At 37.1% G+C, this 25685-nt stretch overlaps 1 protein-coding gene across 1 annotated transcript in view; it reads left to right on the top strand.

Annotated features, from left to right (window-relative positions):
* The window catches only part of BIRC6 (baculoviral IAP repeat containing 6), a 178119-nt gene that overhangs the window by 110205 nt on the left and 42229 nt on the right, over positions 1-25685 (top strand). Inside the window, 5 exon segments of the mRNA XM_080614540.1 lie at positions 1391-1587; positions 3700-4000; positions 6575-6792; positions 9098-9262; positions 11398-11566. Of these exon segments, the coding sequence (XP_080470666.1) occupies positions 1391-1587; positions 3700-4000; positions 6575-6792; positions 9098-9262; positions 11398-11566 (1050 nt within the window).

The raw sequence follows: 25685 nt of genomic DNA, 5'->3' as shown, positions 1-25685 counted from the left end.
CAGACATCCTCACCCACTATTTGTGATGATACAGAAAACTTCTACAAGTGGTTTCTGTCTGTGTCCTTAAGAACAGTAGATGTAAAAGCTCTCTGTAAAAGTTTTATGTTTGGGCTCTTTCTCAGAAGGATGATCCTGCTTTGGAAGTCTGTGTCCTCTTCTATTTCTCATAATCTGTCAGGTTGAATTAAGTGTGAATTGATGTACATACTCCTACACATCCCTGATTTGAGATTATTAAATCTGATACTTTGATCATATTGCTCCATAGCAGTGTGCTTCCCCCACAGCATATCCATGGTATGCTTGTAATCTGGTGCTTCTTGCACATTAGAAAGTTGAGAATTAGGATGATAAGGACCTGCTGTTTCCTGTTCGCTTTCAAATTAGGGAAAGATAAAATATCTGTGGTTAAAACTTGGGGGGAAACAAAAAAAGGTTGTTTCGGTAGTTGTGTATCAGACTGATCACAGTTAAAAGATAGTGAGATCACTTGATCTATGCTGCTTTTTGATGTGGCTATGTTGTGAAGGCCTTGAGGACCACTGCCTTGTAGTATTTAACAACATAACTGCTATACAGATTTTTTTAGATTAACTATATTGCTTATTCGCTGAAGTTTTCCTGCAGTAATGAGCAAAGAGGGTTGATTTTTGGCAAAATTAACTGTGGTAGGGTGCTGTGTGTACAACCTGTGTGCATTGCTTTACAAAACAATCTTTTTTTTGTCTCTTGTACAAGATATTAGGGTGCTTAGTCATAAACTGGGAGGATGGAGGTGAGTAGAAAGTTAAAAATAGAAATCTTGATCTTTTTTATGAGAAAGAGTAGCATTAAATTTCACAGCTTTGGCAGAGGGGCATTTGGACGCCTCACAGAGAGGAGATGTGAGAATGATAGGTGTGGTGAGTGATGGGTGATACAACCTTATGGATGGCGAGTTAAATGATGGGAGGGAGAAAAGAAAAAAAAATTCTTGTTCAGCACTTTTGAGGAAAAAGTGAGACTAATTTAAGTGAGGTTCTTCCCTTTCTTAAGCCATGAACTTATCGAAGACTAACAAACCTGTTTTAATCTCTTAAGATGAAAGACACTTAAAAAGCATCTTGAAGGTATAGATCAAGTTTTAATAAAACTTAAGAATGTAATTGTTAACATGTAGCTTTATATAAATAATACCAAGTTATGATCTGCCATCACTGGCAAAAAGTACCATGAATACTTTAATTTTCATTTGATATTCTTGTACTCATTCATTTCAGCTTCTCACCTCAGGTTTTGCTTAAGAAGGAGCTGGTACCTCTGAAGTCCGTTTTTAAGTTGAGGATGAAGAAATAAACTCAATATTGAGGATGTTGTCTGAATTTCTCTTTCCTTTGTGTTTTTGTAGAGCATGTGGATTTACTGGGACCTTGCCCTGAAGATGAAGCCATCAGTCCTGGGGATGAGTGTATGGATGCAGTTCTAGATGAGTCGCTTCTTGAAACCTGTCCCATTCAGTCTCCACTGCAAGTTTTCGCAGGAATGGGTGGATTGGCCCTTATTGCAGAGAGACTCCCTATGCTTTATCCTGATGTAATTCAGCAAGTGAGTGAAAAAGTTGATGTAGAAAAACATACTAAAAGTGTGTGTGTGTGTGTGTTGAAGGATAGTATTTTCCTCATATTTCTTTACGGTTCGCTTTGACATCTCAGTTGTGTGGGAAGCTGCCTTAAAATAGGCAAGTGCTATTTTAACACAGCGCAGTCCAGCTAAATGTTATAGTCTGCTTGAGTAGCCAAGTCCTTGTGGAACAAGTGCATGAATTCGCTGTTGCTGATTGCCTTGCTTCTGTTGATCATCTCACTTAACCATTAAACTATTTTTTTAATGAAGTGAAATTTAGCTCTCAAAGCAGATTATATGATTTTATTTAAATTTACTATTGTAAATAATAAACAACAGTATAATCTTAATTATCTTTATATTCATAAATAGTAATTACAAGATAATATAAGAACATATATCTGTATACTTATAATTATGTATGGAGTTTCTCTGGACGCACTGACAGGCATTTCAAAAGTGTCAGTAGTGGCATTAGTGTGAAACTATTCCTTTGGCTGCTGTTCTGGTACACGAACTATTAAAAAGGGAAAAATAACCTGTGAATTATTCAGATTCTGTTTGGCTTTATTTTTGAAGTTTTGCCTGCTACTCCTAACAGGGGAGACTGAATATCTATTCCCTTTGAGATTAAATTAATCATGAATTAATTCATGAACAGGGTGCTGTTCAGTACCCTGACTGCAAAACTATGGCAGGAATAGGAACCGTTTAGCAAGATCAGATAATTTTTATTAATTCTTTGTAAATACTTCTGCAAAGATGTTTTAGAGGTCTGGTATTAATGCAGTTCAGAAATTAAAAGTTAAGGAAATATGTTCACATAAACAATTATTGTATTTTGAAATCCAAGACCAATAAACTGTATTATGTATTGAGGAAGTCTGTTTGAAGGGATTCTGCAACAGATAAAAGGCAAATTATGACCAGGAGGCATTTCATCCCTTTCTTCCTTCCTTTTTCTATAGTCCTGAGAAGTTACTTTATTTTCACCATTATTTAGCTTGATGTAAGTTTGGATTCAAATACTGAGTAAGAATTCTGTGATCCATAAAACCAAATTAAGTGCAGTAATACCAAATTGAAGATTCTGAGTGAACACTGATGAATTCTCCAGACCCTTCATTCATTAATTTTACTTTTATATTTCTCTAAGTTGCTGATAGTTCTTACTCTCTTAATGTGTAGGTGATTGGAATAAATGCAGCTAAACATGGCTTTGACTTTTAATTAGGAATTTGGTATTCTGAATAAATTCTGCAAGGGCTTTTCAGATTAATCTTTTCTGATGCAGTCTGGTGATAAATACTAAAATTTTAAATATGATTGCATCAGTTCATCTGAATAGCATAAAAGCCTGAAACTTCTGTGATGCTTAGTTGTGAGAGAGACCTGGCTGTCATACCTTCATTTTAACCTAATGTATGACTGTTTCCTGGGGAATTTTACAACTGTTACCCCTTAGACTGTGATGCCCATCATAGTGCCTGGCTGCATAGTCCTCTATGTCTCATAGTCCTCTAGTCTCATAGTCCTCCTGCATAGTTCATAAAACAGAACAGCAGGCTGTTGTGTTAGGAGATTAATAGTAATAAATCAAGGAGCACAAGATGCTAAAAGACTGCCGATATCCAAATTTCTTCATAGTTTTTTAAAGGTATTATGATTAATTGTTCTCCTTTTTGCAGCACATAATTAAAAATCAGATACCTGAATTCACACTCAATGTTTAATGTTAAAAATAGAAGGTCCATTCCTTATTTAAGTCTGATATATAAACTAATCCTTGTATTCTTTATTTCAGTGTAGTTTGCTTCCTATGCCTCTAGATTTTAAGCAGCATGTTAACAGAGTTTTAGGTTGGCAAAACAGAGTTGCTTGCTTGTGTAGGCAGGACTTTCTAGAGCTACATTAAAAACACAACAGGTGCTCTTTTTAGTTGTCTTGGTCCCCATGTCTGTAAATGGTAGTGTATTTCATGTGACTTTTTAATGGAGTCCTATGCATGTCATTTAGAACCTAACTTTAGTAACATTTTTGCCTGTTTGATTAAATGAATGACTACAAAATTGTTTTGCTGTTTCTGTGGTCAAGGTGAGCACTCCGGTGGTTACTTCAACCACACAGGAAAAGCAGAAGGACAGTGATCAGTTTGAATGGGTCACCATCGAACAATCAGGAGAATTGGTGTATGAAGCACCAGAAACAATTGCTGCAGAACCTCCGCCGATCAAATCAACAGTTCAGACTATGTCTCCCATACCTGCACATTCTTTGGCTGCCTTTGGTTTATTTCTTCGTCTCCCGGGCTATGCTGAGGTGCTGCTAAAAGAACGGAAACATGCTCAGTGTCTGTTGAGATTGGTGTTGGGAGTTACAGATGATGGTGAAGGAAGTATGTGCTGCAATTATTATGTTTCTTTGTAGACCACAGATAGATCATTTTACTTAAATTTATTTACATTTTAATGCTTTTAGCAGGAAGTTAGAATTGGTTTATGCAGACCTGTGTTTCTATAGCATCTTTGATAGCCTTTTGTCTCTAACTATTAAATTCTGTCTGTAGAGTTTTTGTCACAGTCATCAGTGTTCAAGCGTTCTCATCTCGGTGTCAGAGTAATTGTAAAATAACTGCTGATAAAACTTCGAGTGACACTGTCAAGATGACAGTGCATTCAAACAGAGCAATACAAGTAGCTGGATACACTCAAATAATTGAGCAAACATCATATAATTCTGCAGCCAAATGCAGAATAATATGGATAGGACCATAGCTCCAGTAGAATAAACTGTTGAATAACACTGTTTCAGAAAAGAAGAGAAAGATCTAAAGGTCATAGTGATCAAATTAGCTAATGGTGTGAGTTCAGAGAGGGAAATGGGGTATCTTTCAGTGAATGAACAGATTGAGCAAAGAGACAATTTGTAGTCAGTGTCTGCAACCCAACCTGCCATTCTGCATATAGTTCTAATATTTGTATTTGTTAGTGTTTTGAAAAACTGGAACAGTGTATGTGAAAGATGTTTTAGTACTTTTAAGACATTGCCTTTCCTTATGACTTTGAAAAGAATGCTGTTCTTTCCATGCTGCAGTCAACTGAAGATAGTCTATCCAGCAGCCTATAGAGTGGTGGATAACATGTAGCTCATAAGACCAGCTGAGAAACTAAGAGTCTTGTTTACTCTCCCTTCTGTTTCTTATTTCTGCCGTAACAAGCTGTAGGACAGTAGACAAGAATAAACTGGATAAAGTAGTTACTACCTGAAAGACTCTATGCAGTCCCATTCTTATGTCCTTGGGTGGTTCCAGTCCCATGTTATTGCAAATAACCATTTTTTATTTTTTTGTTTTTTAGCAGTCAAAAGACCAGCTCAAACCCTTAAAATCTGAGTTGCTCTCTTTTTTGTCTGTGCATCCACTGTTGCTATTGGAATACAGTTCCAGAACCTCATTTTCCTGATAAGTAGGGGCTGCTTTCATTTTCAGCCTACATTTATTCATATCCAGTTTTTGCCCATTTATCATTGTGCTAGCATTGTTCTTCATCATATATAGCTCTTCTTTCTCCAATGCATTTGTTGAGGGGAACTGTCTTCCCTCCTAGCCTTTGTTTTTGCTGGACTAAACAAAGAATTTGTCCATTCCCTAAGCCAAACCTCTGAATTCAACTTGATGAAATGTGGGATCAGTTTTACACAGTAGCCCACATTCATTCTCTGTATATATTCTACTTTTCTGTTGAAAATGCATTTTTTCATACACCTGGAACCTCTTTACTTGTTCATATAATATGAAGAGCTAAACTTACATATCTGTTTTGCTGCACCTGCAGTTCTGCAAGTATATCTGATGGGCTTCTTTTCCAGGGGTGCTTGGTTTTGTTTATGAAGATCCTAGAGGACTTTTTGTTTCCTTCATGTTACTGTCTTTACAGAGTATCAAATAGATACGAATTAACTCGTGTGTATGAGTGTGTGTAGTTGTATACGTACAAACGTATACTTACATAGTATATACATACAAATATAGACATATGTATTTAAGTTTAGACATGTATTTCAGTTTAAACATGCATTTCAGTTTAGATATCAGTATGACAATACAGCTGATAATCTCTAAGAATGAGGTAGAAAATATATTTGGAATAAAAAGCAAACTTCTCAACAGAGTTGGCTATTTTCAAGTATTTTCAGTTTTCAGATATCTCTGTATATGCACTGGGGAAGGAATGTGAAATGCATGGTTAAATACAGAAAAAATTGAGACAGTCCCACATCTGAGTATGTTGCATTAATGGTTTGCTGTTATTTGAAATGTAGCTTTAAAAAGAAGTAATTTTTGCTCATAATGCAGAAGGGTTAAAAACTTAAAATAATTCTACTACAAAACATGCAACTCATTAATTAAAATTATGTTAGGATTTCACCACACACTCAACTTGAATAGCATCACAGATTCGATTGTGTCAGTGACTTAATTCCCACTTCAGGCACATGAATATGAAAAAAAAAAAAAAAAAGACTAACTGCAGCTCCTTGTCAGCTGAGCTGCTGCTAGCTGACCGTGTGCATTCTTTAATTTGCTCTAGTTGGAATTTTACTATTTTTTTTCTTTAAATTAGTCTAAACCTCCTTTGTTTTCTTAATTCAGAAATAACAACCTGAAGTGTCATCAAATACAGGAGTATGCTCACTATTATTCACAAACTAAGTGTTCCCTCTGGAAATGGTGAATCAGATTTTATAACTTTGGTTCTTAACAAAATCTATAAAAGAAATAAAAAAATATTCTTTCTTCTACATTCTTCCCAAGCTGAAATTTCTTTGTGAAGGTAGCTCACTATATCCGAGTGTTTAAGACCTTAGTAGTTTTCTGGATGTGTTTCTTATAGATTGTTGCAGAGATTAACAGGCTGTACTGAACTGTTGAAAGAAAATATGGGTTTGATACTCTTCTTCTTCAATCTAGGTCATATTCTGCAGTCTCCTTCAGCAAATGTGCTTCCGACTCTGCCGTTCCATGTGTTGCGCAGTTTGTTCAGCACTACACCATTAACTACTGATGATGGAGTACTGCTTAGGCGCATGGCGCTGGAGATTGGGGCTATACATCTTATCCTCGCTTGTCTCTCTGCTCTAAGCCACCATGCACCAAGAGTGCCCAACTCTAGTCCCAACCAGGCAGAGGTAAGTTTAGCAGCAGCATTATTGTCACTGAGAAGTAGTAATAGTTTAAACTATAGAAAAGAAAATAATCCCATTGCTTTTGTTGTAGTCTTAATTTCTGCAGAGTTGGCATTTGAATGAAAAACAAAAATAATTGAATAGAACTTGAATAAGTAATTGTCCTTGCATGTTGCAAATGAACTTAGTAATCATGAAATTTAACCAACAAAGAAGGCTTGTCATGAGGCATTAAGATGTAATCAGTTTCTTTTATAGGACCTTCTTTTTCAGTGTATGAGAGGTATAATGTTCAATGGATAGTGGTTCTTTAATCCTCATTAGATAGCATGACCTCATTACCTTATTTGGTATTCATCATCTAAACTCTACTGGCTGCAAACTGTTTCCTCTTAAATGCTTCACAAACAAATGAGTTGTGAAAATTAATGAGTAAATGCAGCAATTATTTTATACCCCTTTTACTGATGAGTAAATGATATCTAAAGACAAAAATTTTCCATAGGGTTCAAGATCCTGCGTCAATCACCAAAATGAAACCTTTTCAAGTGTGCTTCCTATATTATACCTTCTATTCAGAACATGTGTCCCCTGGGTTTTTAAGATTCTGAGTTGCCATTTCTGCATAACATACCTATTGTCTATGAAAGTGTTTGAAAAAACTTCATGATTTGCCCTCTTTAGCATTGTTGTGGCAGAGGCTTGAACAAAAAAGTTCTTTGTGGCTAAATTTGTCTAGATAGCTGCAAAGTATAGGGCTGTCTGTATTTTATCAGCTGATACTGAGGGGCTGAGCAAGGAAGAGATGAAGCCGTGCCTCAGAGTAATTCACTTTAATGACTAGTCAAATTGAAGGGGAAGTTGAGATATTCTGCTTCTGATGGGGTATCAGGCTACTGGCACATGAACGCCTTAAATTTTTGTGCATTTGGAGGGAAAGGGCAGCCATTAATTTTTATCTCTGCTTCAGTTCTACCATGACCTCTTAAACAGCTTGCTTTCTCATAATTTGCATCTGTCAGGTGATAGATGGTAAGTTGAAACTAGAGATCCATCAGGCCCGCACTGAGGCTTATATTTCTGGGGCCAGGCTTTCCCTTAAGTGCTTAAAGTCAGTGCTTATGACAGTCCTCTTGAGTTTTAAAGGCATAACATGTTCATGAGTGATGTAACGAGCAATGTCTACATGAGAATAACCACACAGCTGTTTCATCACCGAGATGCATTACATTCCCACTGTAAAAGTTAGATGGTGATTCCAGACTGCTGTCAGTATGGTACTTCATAGGTGGTAAATTTATTTACTGTTGTGGTAATTTCATATGTCATTTCTTTTCCTTCAAATACAACCTTTAACGAAGTTTACTGAAGAAGACAAAATGAAGCTTCAGAGCTGTAAATCAAGTATTACAAATTAAAGTTAGGCATCTACGCACATGCCTGGTTTCCAGTAAGGCTAATTGTCACCCAGTAAAGAAAGTAGCAGTGCTCAGTGCTCCCAAAAATTAAGTCACTTGTTTAGGGTGCTGAATATGTAACTAGGAGAGCATTGATTAGAAAGTGCAGATCAAATTTTTTATCCTTTTCACCAAATATATGGTGAAATTTCAAAATTAACATAAGTACTTAAATATTCATAACAGCCAAACAATATTATATTGGAGTTATATTAGTAAAATGCAGTGAGGCAGACCACTGGAAAAACCTGAACAAGCACCTTTGGAAAAATGCATTCTCTCAGATGATTTTAAGGACAAGATATTTCCCTCCCTGCCCTTACCTGGAGAGGAAATATTTTGTGTTTCAGTGCTATACATGTAACTTACACCTCTTGCTATTTTGGGGCATTTGTTCAAAATCAGCACGTGCTTGAGCATCTCAACATTTCATTTTTGTGCTTTTGATAACATATCTACTCCCATCCCCTTCACTCTGAATATGTTATTAAACTTGACTACATGCTAAACAGTAATAATTACAGAGCTGTGATGTTTACCTTGATATTAAGTAGCATTCTGATACCTTTCATCATTTAAGCAGTAGTAGTACCTTAAAAGAAAACAAAAATGGGCTTAGAGTTCTGGTCAAATTGAAGAACCACTAACAACAATTTAGGGCTGATCTGTACTGGAAGTCTGTATTTGTGGCAAAGTCCTTCCGATCTAAAGCTTTGAACTTCACTGCATCCTGATGATATCTTTATGATGTTAATAAATAGGGATTACATTCTTTTGCAGTACAAAGGTTTTCTAAAGACAATGTTCATAAGATGAAAAGCATGAAATTATTGTGACTTTTCTTAATTTAGCCGCAGGTGTCAAGTACACACAACACTGCATCAACAGAAGAACAGCAGTTGTACTGGGCCAAGGGTACAGGCTTTGGAACAGGCTCCACAGCTTCAGGATGGGATGTTGAACAAGCTTTGACTAAGCAAAGGCTAGAAGAAGAGCATGTAACCTGCCTTCTACAGGTGTGTAATAAAAAAACTTTAATGATAAGCACTTGAAAAATTAGAACTGCATATTAAAAATGCAGCCTGTATTTTTTTAAGTCCTATAGCAGAGTAATTATGTTCTTTTGAGCAAAAAATAATGTACAACCAACCACCTGTGTACATGAAAAATGGTATAGATCATGTTTTGAGTGGGGCTGTTTTCAAACATCACTAGGGCGCTGTGTAAAAAAGACCGTCGTGGGTAAGCCCGGGTGACAGTTCTGAATAGACAGTGAACCAAGAAGCATTCCATTGTGTTTCCCTGGAGCTGTCACATACCTCTGTCAATGCTGCTGCATTCAATCAAAAGTAAAAACTGGCCATTAAAGGAGGAGAATGTGGGAACAGGCATTTTGGGCCTTATGCCAACTAATCTTACCTATTCATTTCTCGCATATTTTTGCTCTGTTTCAAGGAAATGCCCATGGTTGTTACTGGTGCTAATGAATCATAGAATCATAGACTAGTTAGGGTTGGAAAGGACCTTGAGATCATCTAGTTCCAACCCCCCTGCCATGGGCAGGGACACCCCACACTAAACCATATCACCCAAGGCCTCATCCAACCTGGCCTTGAACGCCGCCAAGGATGGAGCATTCACAACCTCCCTGGGCAACCCATTCCAGTGCCTCACCACCCTCTCAGTAAAGAATTTCTTCCTTATATCCAATCTAAACTTCCCCTGTGTAAGTTTGAACCCGTTACTCCTTGTCCTGTCACTACAGTCCCTGATGAAGAGTCCCTCCCCAGCATCCTTGTGTTGTAGCAGTATAAGAAGACCTCACTCAGGCATACTATCGAATCATGAGTATGTCAATTAAATGACAATAGCAAATCACTAGTAAAAGTCTGCCTTCCAAATGCCTCATGCTAAGGAGAAGAAAATACTGCATAGTTAGGCTTTTCAGTCCATTGTGAAATGGAACCAACCCCTGTTATCTTAGGTCAGTGTAGGGAAAACGAGATTCTATCCAGTCGTGAAAAATTTCATTCACAGAACTGTCACCTCAGATGCATTAGCTACACTCATTGCTGGGGCAGAGCACAAAGGAGAGGAGATTTTGAAAATGCCATGACCTGACTGATGAAATTATTATTTTGATATAATCAGTTATTTCAGTCACTGTAGATTACGAGGCACAAGTATCATGTCTTTTGCAAAAGTAAATCAAATAAAATCTGAAACAACCTTCCTAAGCAAGAAAGTGGAAAATCACCTGAAGTAGCTCTCCACAGAGCTTCTAGGCAGTGTTTTGTATTATGCCATCCAAAGGTCTCTTCTCTAGAAAGATTGTTTGGAGAAATTCTGTTGTATGGAGGTGCTGAGAAGATGCTGCAGCAAAATACCATGTGTAGTGGGGTCAGAGCAAAAAGGGAGTGAAATAAAGGAGGAAAGGTGAATAGAGCCCCTGAGATCTCAAATAATACAGCCTTTCAAGCCTACTTGGTTTTAAAGTAAAACTGCACAAATCAGTCCCATGGAAGTACATTGGGCTGTACAGCACACAGTCAGGGCCTGTGAACGGAGGAGCAGGTGTGCAGTGTGAGATGACTCCTACCTTCACTGTGGGGAAGGTTGCTCTTTGTTCACTTAAGCAAGAGTCATGCTCACGAGTGGTTGTTCCAAATAACTGTCATGCTCACCATAACTTGTCGTTTCATCTGTAAACCCTGAAGTCCCATCCAAAAGGAAGTTACAAAGATTTTTGAAGCATTTGCAGTAAAAAAAAACACCAACAGCAAAACACGCATCTTTTGCTGCTAGTTGGTGTTCTAAAGTGAATGGGACTCATCAGCTGCATGTCTCAGTGTGAGCCTGCAAACTCCTGCTTTGAGTAACTCCAGCAGGTTTGTCAGAATTCATATTATTTGAACTTCTAAGGTAATTCAGAATTATAATATCTATTTAATTGTATCATTAGCAAAAGTTTGAAATCATGATCTAATAACTGTATAGAATTTCTTTTGAGACATCTTTGGGACTGCTGAACTAAATACCAGTACTGAATTGGCAGAATAGCTACTAAAGTATTGTGGCGTCTTCCTTGAGGGAAGGAAGTTGTTTTGCCTAGAACAGATAAGTTTTGATGAAATATTTCTGTGTATTTCAGGTTCTTGCCAGTTACATAAACCCTGCAGGGAGTACATCAAATGGAGACACCCAAACTAGCCATGAGGGGAGAGGACAAAACAGCACTGCTCTTCCATCCGTTCTCCTGGAGCTACTCAGTCAGTCTTGCCTCATCCCAGCCATGTCGTCATACCTCCGCAACGATTCAGGTAGTGTGCCATTGTCTCCTAATCAAAGTTAGCTTAATTCTGTCAAATAAGCTATTATATGAACAATAGGTTGTTCTGTCTCTTTCAGAATACTTGCCAATTTAGAATTATACTCATGGAACATTCACTTGAGCCTTGGCACACAAAATGATAGTGTTTGTTGAAACATTCATTTGTTGTGAAAGTTTAAACTTTATTGGTTTAATATCTTTTAAAATTTAAAATTAATTTCTTAAATGGTTGAAACTAACAGGAAGATGGTATTTCCATCTGAGAAGTTTACCTTTTAATTGTTCTACAGAAGATACATGGAAAGTACTTTATACAAGACCATGAATCTTACTGTGAAGAAAAAATGTTATTCAGTAAGAAAAATGAGCAAGTATATGCCTGAAGTTGTAGTATTAGGGGAATTCTCTTTTATTTTGATCAAAGCTCTTTCTGCTTTGATTAGGAAATACATAAATAAGCCTTTTATCAAAGCTGCAAAATATTTCAAAAAGCTGGGAACAATTAAATTGTTGGTTTGTTTAGTGTTTTTTTAAAGGGAAAACAAATGAGTTATGTTGTCATCACAGTTCTACTCGTAATTTTAAAACAAAGATGTTTTGATAATTTTCATCCAGTATGTCGCACCTTAGTGTGGAAACCATTTCAGTGTACACAACAGAATCAAGCAGTATGAGTTAAGCAAATGCCCATGTGGAACTCGTGGCAAAACCAGCAGATTGGGTTTGTGATTTGTCGTCAGTCTCACTACACGACAGCTTTAGTGGGAGGATTATTGATATGCGTTTTTTCTTCAGATAACTGTCAGCCTGAAGTTCTTGAACACTGCCTGAGCCTTAGGTTGGATTTTGGTCAGTTGCTTAGTTTGTAAAGATTGATTTAATCCTTAAGTAGCAGAAGGAGTTGTTCCAAATCTGAATAATTTGATTTTGAACCTTATTTTGCCTGCCCTATTTTTGGAGTAACTGGTAAAATGTCTTATCACGATACTAAAGTTCTTTTGGATGTCAGTTGTAGAGTTTGGTGATGTGAAATTCTTACAGCTTCTTTTTGAATTACACAGTATACTTTATCTCCAAGGTAAAACAGAAATCATCCATGTCTTGAGTATTTACAAAGCTACATAGGACTAAAGCAAGAACGTAGCTCTCTTAATCTGTAGTAACTAGGGCATAACATAATCTTGCATGGTGGAATTGAAGTAGTTCAAAAAGTCTGCTGGGGCCTTATAGTAAAAATAAAAATAGGTTTCATTTGCTGGTCTGCAGTATGACACCTCTCCCTAATTCTGCAGTTAATTTCTTGCTTCTACTTTGCATATATTACAGTGAGGAAAATGAAATATGTAGCTGTGTATGAGCTTATAGACCGGGCTCATTATCACAAATGAAAATGTGTAAACCAATGAAGTAATTTTTCGAACAGATACTCTCGTTGAGGTAAAGAAGGACAAGTCATTGAAAGACCTGGCAAAAAATGCTTTATTATCTGAAGGATGAAGCTGTTGGTTCTGAACTACAGATGAATCACGGCTGTTGAAATTGCTTTTTGCTGTTTTCAGCAGGAAAAAAAAGTATCTGTCTGTATAAGTCACCTTTAACTGGGAAAGAACAGTCAGATACTGATAGAAGAGATGAGATATGTGGCTGGTAGTGACAAGTTCAGACTAGTTTGGCTTTCAGAGACCATTTGTTTTGCCAAAGTACAAAGAAAAGGCAAATTTTCAGTGGCAAATGTTTGGTTTAGGTATGTTTTCCAGTGTTGTATTACTGTTATTTGTGGTTGGCAGAAGATGTTGAAATGTTGTGCTTGTGAATTGACAATTAATAAAGAGTAAACAAGGGAGATGCTTCCTGCTTTTTCATAAACAGATGTGCAGCTCTTAATGTAGCAGCTAAACTACCTCAAAGCAAAGCAAAACCTTGCTTTTCAGCAAAAAGCTTTTAGATTCTCTTCTCATTACGAATTCACGAAGCATGAGGTTATTTCTAGTGGAATTCAGAACAGTAAAATCTGAAGGTGGTTTTTCTGTGTTTGATCCAAGCAGTAGTCTTGAATGTTTCCTGATGTATTTGTTCAGAAGTCAATACATATAGCTATAATTAACAATGTTCTTCCGGATTTAAAAAAAAAATAATAACTCTGCAGGCTTATATCAGTCAAGCTTGCCTTTGAAAACGTAATAGGCTATCAGCGTGAGAGAGAGGATGACTTAAGGAAAGTATACTCCTTCTCATGAATGTTTGAGTCAGATGCATTGAGTTTGAAAGAAGTCCCTGAAAGCAGTTTGTCTTAGTGAGCGCCATGCATAATTCCAATGCAGTAATTACTGTTTCGTTCAAAAGCAGACAAATAATTCTCACATTACTGAGTGTGAGCTGCAGGTGATGCTGGGGCTTTCAGTGCCACTAGCAGAGTATCCGGAAACATAGCTAGCAGATGGTGGCTGTCACAAGAGAGACACAGGTTGAGAAGCTCTGGAGCTCTGTTAAGCTCTGGTACAATGGGCATAAGATTGAAAAATACACTTAGTCTGTTTATGGTTGAAACATTTCAAATGTTGAAGCAGTAGGACAGATTTGAGTCTTTTCTGTTAGACCTGACCTAATTTCAGGCTTCTCTATCTTGAGTATCTCCAACAGGGCTGAATGCTTATCCAGGGGGTGTAGGAGAGGAAACAGGATTAGTAGAAACACTCGCATGCATGGTATTCTAATTTTGAGACCAGTGTACCCTCTGCTGCTGAAAGGTACTTTCATGGGGAAGAACCGTGTCCCTGTAACATGCTGGACTGTGGAATTAGGACACTGCATAAGGAATGCTAATACAGTGTTCCCAGGTTCTGGCACCCCAGCAGGAACAAGCTGTGCCGGGCACAGTGCTGAGGGAAAATAGCAGTTTTCAGCAACTCTGTAACTTTCTCAGACCTGCATGGGTGCTGGTGGGACCAGTTAAAGGCTACCCTTATGCTTTGAAGGTACTCAACTAGATTTTAGTTTTTGCTGGCAGTAGTTGCAGTGACAGTGATCTTCACACACACACACACACACACACACACACACACACATTTCTGTCATATGCATAAAATGATGTGGGAGAATTTTTCTCTAAGAGAAATATGTGCAGTGAAGCTGGAGATAGGCTGTATTTGTTGCAAACAAGTGGCTGATACCACTGTGGTGATACAAGAGAGTAAGTATTTTGGTATTGATGAGAATTTTATATTTTGTGTACAGATGCTCAGTTAGGTACAGGTGTGATACTTCCTTCTTGCAAAGCTGGCTTGGCAAAATTCATTAACAGTTCCAGTATCATTATATAGAATTGGCCCATGTCACAGTTAAAAATTTTTCTAGTTTTTTGTTGTTTAAATATGTTTCACCATCCCTGTATAATTTACCCAAAATGTACACCGACTAGATTACTATCTAGATTTTTCTAGGTAAAAGGAATATTGATCACGTAAGGAGTCCTCACGTAATGTTTAATCTTTTAGAAACCTCCTCACCTTGAAGCAGATCATTACAAAAGAGATTGCTCTGACACATTCTGCAGCTTCATCTGCATCAGAGCAAGGTGATTGTGGAGTCCTTGAAAATTGTGAACTGACCACTTCCATTAACTTCTATAATTGCTTTTTTTAGGTTTAGCTGTCTATGAAGGACTTTGCTTATTATGCAAGATAGCTGTAGTCACAAGGAGCAATAGCTGCTTCGTCCTGTTTCTTGATCATTTTTTCCTGTATTTATTTTGTCTGTTGTCTTGGCATTATATGACAGGCTTTTATGGCCTTTCATTTTACAAAGGAAAAAAGATTATCTTGAACATGGTGAGGTTTTTTTTTATTATTACACTTGTGTTTATTCCTAAGGACTTAATTCAGGTTTACATTTATAAAATTGATGTTGTTCTTCTATATTGTGGAACATCTGGCATGTATTTGTTACCATAGTTATGTACACTTGACACCAAAAGCTGTCATGTAAAATCTTTTCACTTGTATTTTATATAGGACATTTCATTTGAAAGAGTTAGTGCTGTAGAACTCTTACAAATGTGAACACTTGTCTCCTTGAACAAGATGCACAACAGTATAATTACAGTGTGCAACAAGAGGTTCCCAGCAAACGTGTGACCGTCAGATTCTAACTCGAGTACATGGCTATCTTGAAGGTCTAGATTTTGCTGATAAGAGCTACTTGGCTGGTGGCCCTAGGTTTATGAAGGCTAATAAAAGCTAGTATTTACAAGTGAGAAAGGAGAAGGCAATAGTTAATGAGGTTTACAGAGAGAAGGCAATGGAAGGGAATCATGAAACAGAAGGAAAATCAAGTGACTTCTAGGACAGGGACTGTCTATTTTGTTATAGGCTTGGACAATAAAAACCCCAGTGAAGTTGGGATTTATCAGTGATACCACAATATTAGGTAGAATGCTTGAATTCCTAGGCTTACAAGAAGCAGACAATACTGTGATTTTAGCTGGGGTTTTATTGCATACACCTCTCTTAGCCACCCTTCCTTCTTTGGTGGACAAAGTTTCCATGTGATGCTGTCAGCATAGCTCGTGTCGTTAGATTAGCTCACTCTTCCTTGGGTTTGACTGCTGAGAAGAGATGACACATTTCTATGTGAGGGTTTTACTGAAAGGATTGTGTATACTGACCGGCATGTTCCACTTTGTAAGAGTCCAATATTTGCTTTTAATGAACCTTTCATAGTTTACCAAGTACAATCACACCCTGGACTTGTGGATTCATTAACAGTTGTGCTGCTTTATCCTGCTGTCCAGTACCTCATTGTGAACTTCGTTTAGTAAGTTCTATGGACAAATCTGTTGAAAGTGAACACACTGAATTCTTTTTTTCTGCCTCTTTTGATATACCTTTGTTAGTCCATTGTAGTCATACTTTTCAGGCCTTGTCTCCTTACCTCAGAGCTTAAACTACACTAGATTGTCTACTGAAGGATGGCATTTCTTTTCTACTAGTCATACTTATTTTGAAGGCATTATATGGTGTTGCTCTACTGTTTGCAAAGTAGTCCAGTTCCACAGGGCTGAGTAGGCTGAGTACTTTAGGAAGTTTGTGTTCCCTTATGGCTATATGAAGTTGGTACACTGAGCTCATTCAGCTAAGAGTGTACTACATCTTTATTCATTGCTGAAGGTGTAAAGGTACTACTGTGGTGAAAAGGTTGAATCATCATGAAATTCTGCTTTTCCATAGCCTACTGACTTTTTATTGTGTCTAATAAGAGGTAGTTGCTGTTAATGATGATTTGTGTCTTGAGCGGCATGGTCTAGTGTGGGGCATCCTTGCCAATGGCAGGAGGGTTGGAACTAGATGGTCTTAAGGTCCTTTCCAGCCCCAACTATTCTGTGATTCTATGTTGTTGAGATTCTTATGCATATATTGGGTTAAATGTTTAAGCACCAGAGCTGTATACTGAGCTCATGTAGCTAAGGTAAGACTTAGGTCTGCATGAGCCTAACAGAGGACAAGTATTACCTGTTAAGGGACGACATTAGACTTCTGTTTTAAAACAAAATATAGCTCATATGCCAGGGCAGTCTCTAATGATATTATTACCCTTTGACTTCCTTCAGAGCGTCAAAGCCTTTTACTGTAAGTGAAATTAAAAGTACAGTGGCAGTTTAGATAGACAGTATATAATTACTGAAATTAAAAATTCCACTGATTTTCATTAATGTTAATGAACTCATTCATTGGAGAAAGGAATGATGCTGAACCTTTGCCACATTTGGCTAAAACTTTGGGTTTGCTTTTTATCTATTTTACTGTTGAAGTGTTTGCAAAAAAAGGTGCAGTGTCTCAGTCCAGTGCTGATGTACTAGTTGATTCACAATTTTGAGAAGGGAGCTATGCGTTGAAATGACATCAAATAAAACTGTTTATTTATTTCACAGAATTGACAAGTTTTAAATAAGTTCAGGATCAAAACAGCAGTAGTTTCTACCTGAATTTCATATTTCTGTTCAGTTTTCAGGTTCTTGTAACCTCTCGTTTTAAGACCCATCTCAAATACCCTTGTATTACAAGATTAATGCAATAATATCCATAAGTATGTCAATATGAAGTACATTGAAGAATTTAATAATGTATTGACTCTATTCTGTAGTCTTAACTAAAGATGAATAACCTGCATAACTCCTGTAGAATGTAGCTTAGTTTTATAAAATGCTTTGGTGGTTCATGTATTGAAAACAGGTATAGAATACCAGAGACTTGCTGTAGACTATGGATAGTGAATAAATTTTCTTGTCTGCATATGCTTCCTTCCAGTGCAGCCTCAGCTCTGCTTATCAGTTCTTCTGGCTGAGCCAGTATTGGTTCACAATGCAGAACCAGAATATACCATCATCTACCTCGTTCATCCTTAAATCAGTATTACAAAGTAATTTCTGCAGCTGATGGAAATAACATTGCCAAATTCATTCTGTTCAGGATTCCTGACCTTATTTAATGCATGTGCTTGTTTCAGAGTGACTTCCAAAGGCTCAGTTAGTTTAGCAGTAATGAAGCTGTATACAGCAATCAGCTATCACCTATACAAGGGATGTATTGCTCTGCTTTGTCAATTTATGGAAGGGCTTTGCAGTCCAGGAGAAGGAACTGAACTGATTTTTCAGAAATGCAGCTCCTCCATTGTTCCTCTGTGGCACGTGTAATACTAAGAAGGATATTTAATAAATTCAGTGTTTCCTTTTTGGTTTGGGCGTTTTTTTATTATTATTTTTGCTCTGTGTGTGTATGTGTTAATTTATTTTTTTTTACTGTTTCTAATCCTAAGCTCCCAAAAGTAGCTTTTCTTTTAGAAGATATATGCAAGACGTATTAATGTATACAAAAATCTTCTATGATCTCAGACTGCAGTTTGGATCCAATTCAAAGACATACGTAGATTTAATTTAAAAGGTAGAAAGAGTTTCATCAGTTTCAGTAGATGGAACATGCTGAAGAGCTGCAATTCTGGGCCTCAGTCATAAATGGTACAAAAAGGGAAAAATCTCTTCAGAACTCGGTCCAGAAACAGAGAGTACACGCTTCTGGGCAGAAATGATTAAACCTGTTCTCCATGCAACACCATGAATGCTTGTGTGATATGTTTTATTTCACTTGAATGTTAGCATTAGGATGAAAACATGAAAGTTTTTTTTTTTTACTTATGTTAAACACATTCTAAAAATGGCAATATAAAAATGTAATTTATGATGTTTTTCATATGGAGAATATGTATTGGTGTGCCATTGTAATTATTAATATTTCTTAAGAGAAATACTGAAACTATTCTTTATTTTCTCACACCACTTTAAAGGATTTTTAATTGGGAAAGCACATTGTCAATATAGCATGATGATTTCAAATACAGATTTGGGAAAGGCAAGAAAATCTAACCTTTCTCAGCTTTCCACAAGACTAATAAAAATGCTGTGGAATATAGTCAATTGTTAAAATTTTATTTGTAATATTACGATTTTTGGTATAACAGTGTTCTTGTTTCCACACTTATTTATACATCAGTGTAAATTATAAGCCTAAATTATAGTGATCTAAAAAGAAAACCTTTTTGTCCATTTTCTGGTCTCAGCTATGAAGACACATATTGCACAAAACCATAGAAAGCATCATGGGGCTTGCTTATATGTACTTATATATTTAATTCATCTCTTTCTATGTTTTCACTGTTTTCAGTGCTTACATTTCTTGCTTGTTTGCTGACAATCAAACAGTGCCATCTCTGTCTCTGTTATTTGGATTTCATCTGTTATCAATGAGGAGTTGAATATCATCTGCCTTCATTTACGTAATTTAGCACCCTAGCTGGGCTCGCAGATATGTGTAGCAGTCACTGAAGCAGCGCCCTTAGCCACACACTTTGCTCTGGAATGTTTTTGATAATCTTTTCAGACAGCGGTGGTTTTTTGTTTTAAATATAGTAATCATTCTTACCATTGCTGGTCTTTGCACGGTGTGCAATTGCACAATTGATGTTCAAAAATGTCATCAAAGTGTGGTGTAGATGTACACAAAAACAATAACAAATAAATTGAGCACAGTTCCAATAATCCCAAGTAGGGCTAAAATAGATTCTTCTTTTTCCTCTTTCTCTTCTTGCCTCTTTACATCTTCCAGCGTTGTGATGGCAGAGGTCCCCATTTTTCCTGCAAATACCTTCACCAGTATTCTGGCAGCTAGCTAGAAGAAAGAAAGCAAATGATATATCTGGTCTGACAAACATGCAAGCTTCGGCTTTTTAAAAGCAATTCTGTACTTCTATACACAGTATTTCCTGATGCTCGGTTTATTGAGTTGTTTTTTTTTTTTATTTTTGTGTGTGTGTGTCCACATTAAAATTAATTGTTCTGTAGATTTGATAGGAGTGAAAAACAGCTTGATGCTTCAAGCCCAATTAATATGCTTTACTATGAAAGAAGTACAGAATTTGTCTTTAGCCAGCTAATATGTTTCCTTATAAAACAGGGAATTGATGAAAGCAGGTATGTGAGCATTGTCAGATACCCTGAAATGCCTGGGGAGATTATGTGAATTTTCAGCTGTTAAATATTTAACTATCACAGTACAAAACCAGTTGAAAATATTCATGTCTGCTGTTCTTCAACGTGGAAAATAGCCTCCTTAACACAGTATCACAGTCTTTTTTGACCAGTGAGCCCTAAGTAGGCAGTTACAGGTGAGATCTTATCCTTTTATTTGTTTAATAAATCAGCTTTTGGACATCCATGCAACAGTAAACATTTAACAGAAAATGTCTGTCTCTTCAAATATAAAGGTTGCTGTTGTTGTCATTATATATGCTTATTATTGCAGTATGTCAAAGGACAGCAGTACTTTTATAGTAGTAAAATTCTATGCAGTATAAGAAGACTTCAGATATTTACGGATGCGTGTATGATTTATTACCTTTTTTTGTTGCGAAAGTGAGGTTTACGGGTCATCTCTATTAATTGCTCTTGTACTCTTAATTTACAGTCAAATTTCCTGTAAAAACATCTTTCCTGTAAAATTATGTTCATTGGCTGAGTGGCTGAGATGTTCATCTTATATGTAATCTGCTATGCTCGTTTTGCCCTATTGATCAGAAATATCTAGCCTTAAACCAAAATTTGATTGGGATTTCTACTAGTTCAGATAACCCACAATTTACTGAAGATTTGCACTCACATTTTATACTGTAATAGCATTTTTCTCTCCTGGCAAGCATCTGTAATCATTAGAGATAAATGTATTTCTGCTATGAGTCTAAATTCAAGTCATCAGCTCAGAGAATATGTCACAGAAAGGTAAAAAAACCAAAGATGTTTCTTACCCTACATTGCATCAGGAATAAAATGTCATCAGACATGCTTCTTACTCGCTGATTCAGTGGCAAACCAGGCTTTTATCTTCATGGAGAGGCTTCTCTCCTCACTCATACAGACCAGATAGGAGCATGAACAGTTCCTTGATGAAGTTTATCGGTGAGGATAATAATGTTACAGAATCTTCCAAATGACTGGCCTTCTCTCTCGGTAATCCACTAAAGGAAGTCTAGTCGAAAAACAGTAAACCCCTTTCTGGTAATGATCCTCACTGTTGACTAATTCTCACTAAAACTGAGGATTTTTTTTTCCTTAGATGATGCAGAGCAGTTTGATGCATACTGTTTGGTTTTGTCCTGGGGAGAAAAAAATCAAACCTACAAAAAAAAAGACCCAAACAGCTGCTGGGTTTATTCAGTTGTACTTAGTTATTTATTAAGACTTCAGAAAAAGCCAGCCTTTGATTTACTCTGTGGCAGCCATCTGAAGAGGCTTTCTCACGTTGACACACTGTAATTCCAAATGCAGCGAACTACGTGCAGTCACACTATGTAATTGTAGTCCAGCCTGAAAAAGGATGAAAAGAAGTCTGCTTTACTGGCAGTTGTGTGAACGCTGCCACACACCTGCATTCAGAGCCTCCGGAAAGAATTCCAAGGTATTCTTCGGAGCATTGCATAACTTAGCCAGGCAAATCTGAAGAGAGGAATGACAGTGGCTTTAGTTGCACACTGTGGTGAGCTGTGACATTGATTAAACATGCAGTTGGCACTTGCTGAATAAAGAAGGAGCTACAAGCCACCCTTGCAGACAGTGAGTTGCATAACAATGTGCGATGGCTCTGCTGTTTCATTGTCAGGCCCCGCACATTTTAATCCTGTAGTACCGACGCAGGAGAAAGTGTGCCGTGTAAGGAGGAGTAGAGTTAACTGTACTTTGGGGTTTGCTGAAGAAGTGCTGCATGACAAATGGTGACATTAAGGCATTCAAGCTGAAATAGTGTTTCTGCCTTTTGTCTCTTTATGCTTTGTTTGACAGGCATTTGTTTCTATGGGAAATGGTACTTCTAACACTTTTCCTTTTTATTCGCCACCCAAAGAATGCAGGTTAGTGCGTAATTAGTGAAAACACAGACTTGCAGAAAAATATTCCTGTCGTGATTTCATAGGAAGAAAAACCCAATGTTTTTCTAGGTAAATCAGAGAGGTATATTTTGCCTGCCTTATTGGAAAAGGGGGGTGGGGGGAGCCTGAAGTCTGCTCTTCTTCCCAATCTCTTCAGATAAAAAGCCACAATTTTAATAACCCCTACAAGTAGCTATGTTCCAGATTTTTTTTATTCAGTCACTTTAAGCTAGGAAGGCTACCAATGCTGTGTTTTCACTGGTACAGTGCAGCTTCTTGATATAAAGGCAGCCACATTTTATATACATTGGAAAACTTATGTTTTTAAAAATACTTAAACTATCAAGCAGTTCAGAATTGAAAAGTACAAAAAGCTTATGCATATGAAAAATCAAAACATAATTCATTGCACTGAATTAAAACAGTAGGAATGGAACTAGAAACCTTGATCACTTTCCAGAACAGCATATTTTAGAAATTACAAGGCATTGTTTGAAATTCAGTTCTCAATAATCTTTTTGTGAGAAAGCAAAAGAGGGTAAAAACATTGCTTTAAATACTTCCATTTTAAAATTAATTTACTTACACGTTACACTTTGTTTCTCGTTTTTCTAAAGTATCGCAGTACGTTTGTTAGTTTCTCAGTAATGGACAAAACTGTGTATTTTATATATGCATTATTTGAATGTAAATACCATGTCTGAAGTACCATGAGTTGCATACTGCTTGGACGTGATTTGCTCTTTATCCTGAAAGTAATGTTGCCTCAGTAGAATTGTTTGACTCTAAAAGAATTAAGTAATTAGGTTAAATCTCTCTAGCATTACTTCCTTAAAATATATTTTAATATGTCTATGTGGTCTTTCATTTTAAGCTCTTTTCTTATTCTGAAAAGGCTGCTGCAGCTTCAGTTGTTCCTGGAATTGTTTTCTGCATATGTATCTTGAGTGTATTTCTGTATTCATTTGGATGCATTCAGAGATACAAAGATGGTGAGATTTTCACCAGTGTATTCTGAACCCTTCGCATTGCTGCGAGCACGTCACAATAACCAAATTTTCAAGCCATTGTACAATATTAATGCTCTAATGTTAAAAATCAAACCTTTTCCTTTGTGAAATTGTGCAAAGTGCATCTTTAATGATTAATGATGCATTTGGAGGGTAGGAATCTGTCACCTCGGCAGGACAGCTGTATAAAGAGTCAAAGCCAGCAGAAGAATTTCTTGCAATATTATCAAGTGTAAATAGTGCCAGTAAAGTAAATTCAGCAGCTCCATTGCAAATAGCCAGCAAAATAAGATGTATCCACAGAGAGCAGCAAAAGATTCACAGAGTATTTCTTGGCCTGGTTATTGCCATGGTTGATGTCTGGTGTTGGTCTGCTGTTGTGATGCAGCTGGTGCTTCAGTGGCTAAGGAGAACCCACGGAAACAAATCTCTCTAGGTTCCCTCTGCATGCAGTCCAGGAGGAGCAATACCTCCTGCACCCTATGATTCAGATCCAGTGTTTGCTATGGTCCTTGATTAGAGGCATTTCTCCCTTCCCATCCTTCTGCTGTATTGGTGTGCATGTCTGCATGCACATGCCATGAGCTGGTTTGGAAAGGAGACCCAGCCAAAAATGAATCTCTAGCACAACAGGAGGGATAGGACAGTAGCTGCTTAAGTTGTCAGTGCTGACAAAGAGTTGCTGTTTAGGAAGAAGGAAGGAAGGGTTGTCAGGCTTAACATTCCTCAGTTATAGGAAACTTGGAAGAATTCATTCATGTTAGCTGGAAGGTGGTATTTACAAATAAATTCCTTATAGTGACAGTGCATTTCCAGTATGAAGAGAAAACTTCACAGGATTTCTCACTAGTGAAGTAGTATAGGTTGATGTGAAAAGGCCTTGATTTACCTGCAATAATTGATATTTGAAAGATGGGGGGAGATATTTTGCATTTTCTGAAAAACAACATCAGCTTAGGAGTGCATTTTATACAAGTCAGTAGTAAAACCACCTGTTTCAGTGTAGACATTACATGGTTACATAGTGTTTGGGTTTGGACACATACAAAAATGTCCTGAATTTAAATCTGTTACATTCATTTAGTTGAATTTTCAAGCGCTTTGTAAGACTTCGGCAATTCCTTGGTAACTGATTTATGTGATTTATGTAGTATTTGAAAAGCAGAACAAATTCTGTTAATTAGAGGTTGTTCTGTTCATTACCACTGGTGTTTGAGCATTTGTATTGCACAGGAATAGACCTTAACCAATATAAATGTATGTCATATTTTAAAGGTGTTCATACTGCAAGAGGAAGTTGCCAGGCTGTCTTGTAAAAACTCAGTGGTATAATTCAATGATTTACAGCCTTGATCCTTAGGTGATCATTATCCTTCTATATGCTACTGCTGTGAGTAATGTGGAATACCCATAACATCACCATTTACAAAAGGAACATGTATTCTTAACCATAGTGTAAGTTTTTATTTTCGCCATGAATTTGCACAGATTTGTATAATTTTTCATGCAGTTTAAGATTATTCTATACGCTGTATTTTAATTTTTTTCATTAAAATAGCATGTTTTGTGTCAGATATTGTTTACCCTTATAGAGAGCAAATGCTCTCAAAAAGAATGCAAGTTAAAGCAGAATGTAAAGGAATATTTGAAGGAGAAAATGGAAGATAAAATGTAAAGAGCTGTCTAGACTTAAAATCTGTTTAGGTTAACATGCCATAATGAAATCCAAACAATCATTTGTAACATTGGTTGTCCATAGAATCGTAGAATAGTTAGGATTGCAAGGACCTTAAGATCATCTAGTTCCAACCCCCCTGCCATGGCCAGGGACACCCCACACTAAACCATGCCACCCAAGGCCTCATCCAACCTGGCCTTGAACACTGCCATGGATGGAGCATTCACAACCTCCCTGGGCAACCCATTCCAGTGCCTCACCACCCTCTCAGTAAAGAATTTCTTCCTTATATCCAATCTAAACTTCCCCTGTGTAAGTTTGAACCCGTTACTCCTTGTCCTGTCACTACAGTCCCTGATGAATAGTCCATCCCCAGAAGATGGGGAAGATGATTTTCCCGTATAGTTGCTTTGCATTTCTCTGAGACACAAGGAAACTACTTGAAATGTAGTAGCATGTGCTTCCTGTAGGTGATGTGTTGTAGTTTTCTCTGACAACCTCCACAGACTTCCTTTTATGAGATCTCGCACTTTTTCAGTTAAATTGCAGAACAGCAAACAAAGCTCTGTCTGTTGGGAAATGCGATAGTATGTGCACATTAGGATGAACTGGTTTGCTTGGCGTAAGTAAGAAGTGGATATCCCCACTCCTTCCTGCTTCCTTTGGGTTTTGTGTTGGTTTGGGTTTTTCCTTTTTTTTCTGTCTCCTGAGAACTAGACAGAGCTACTGTCTTCTTTGTGAGAGCTGTTAGCCTATTTTTTATGATACAGATCGATGTGTTGATGCCCTTGAGTCAGCAGTGATGGGCATGGCCAGTTTGAGCTAGGTTTAGAAGAATATTTTTACTATTCTGTTGAAAAAAAGAGGAAGAACTCTGATCATCTGTAGCAACACAAGTTACTTACAGATTTCTTTCTGTTCTTATTCACACCTCTTTTGTGTGTTTCATTTCAGTA

The sequence above is a fragment of the Psittacula echo genome (assembly GCF_963264785.1).
Source record: "Psittacula echo genome assembly, chromosome: 4".
Taxonomy (NCBI): domain Eukaryota; kingdom Metazoa; phylum Chordata; class Aves; order Psittaciformes; family Psittacidae; genus Psittacula; species Psittacula echo.
This window is presented reverse-complemented; position numbering and strand designations above follow the sequence as displayed.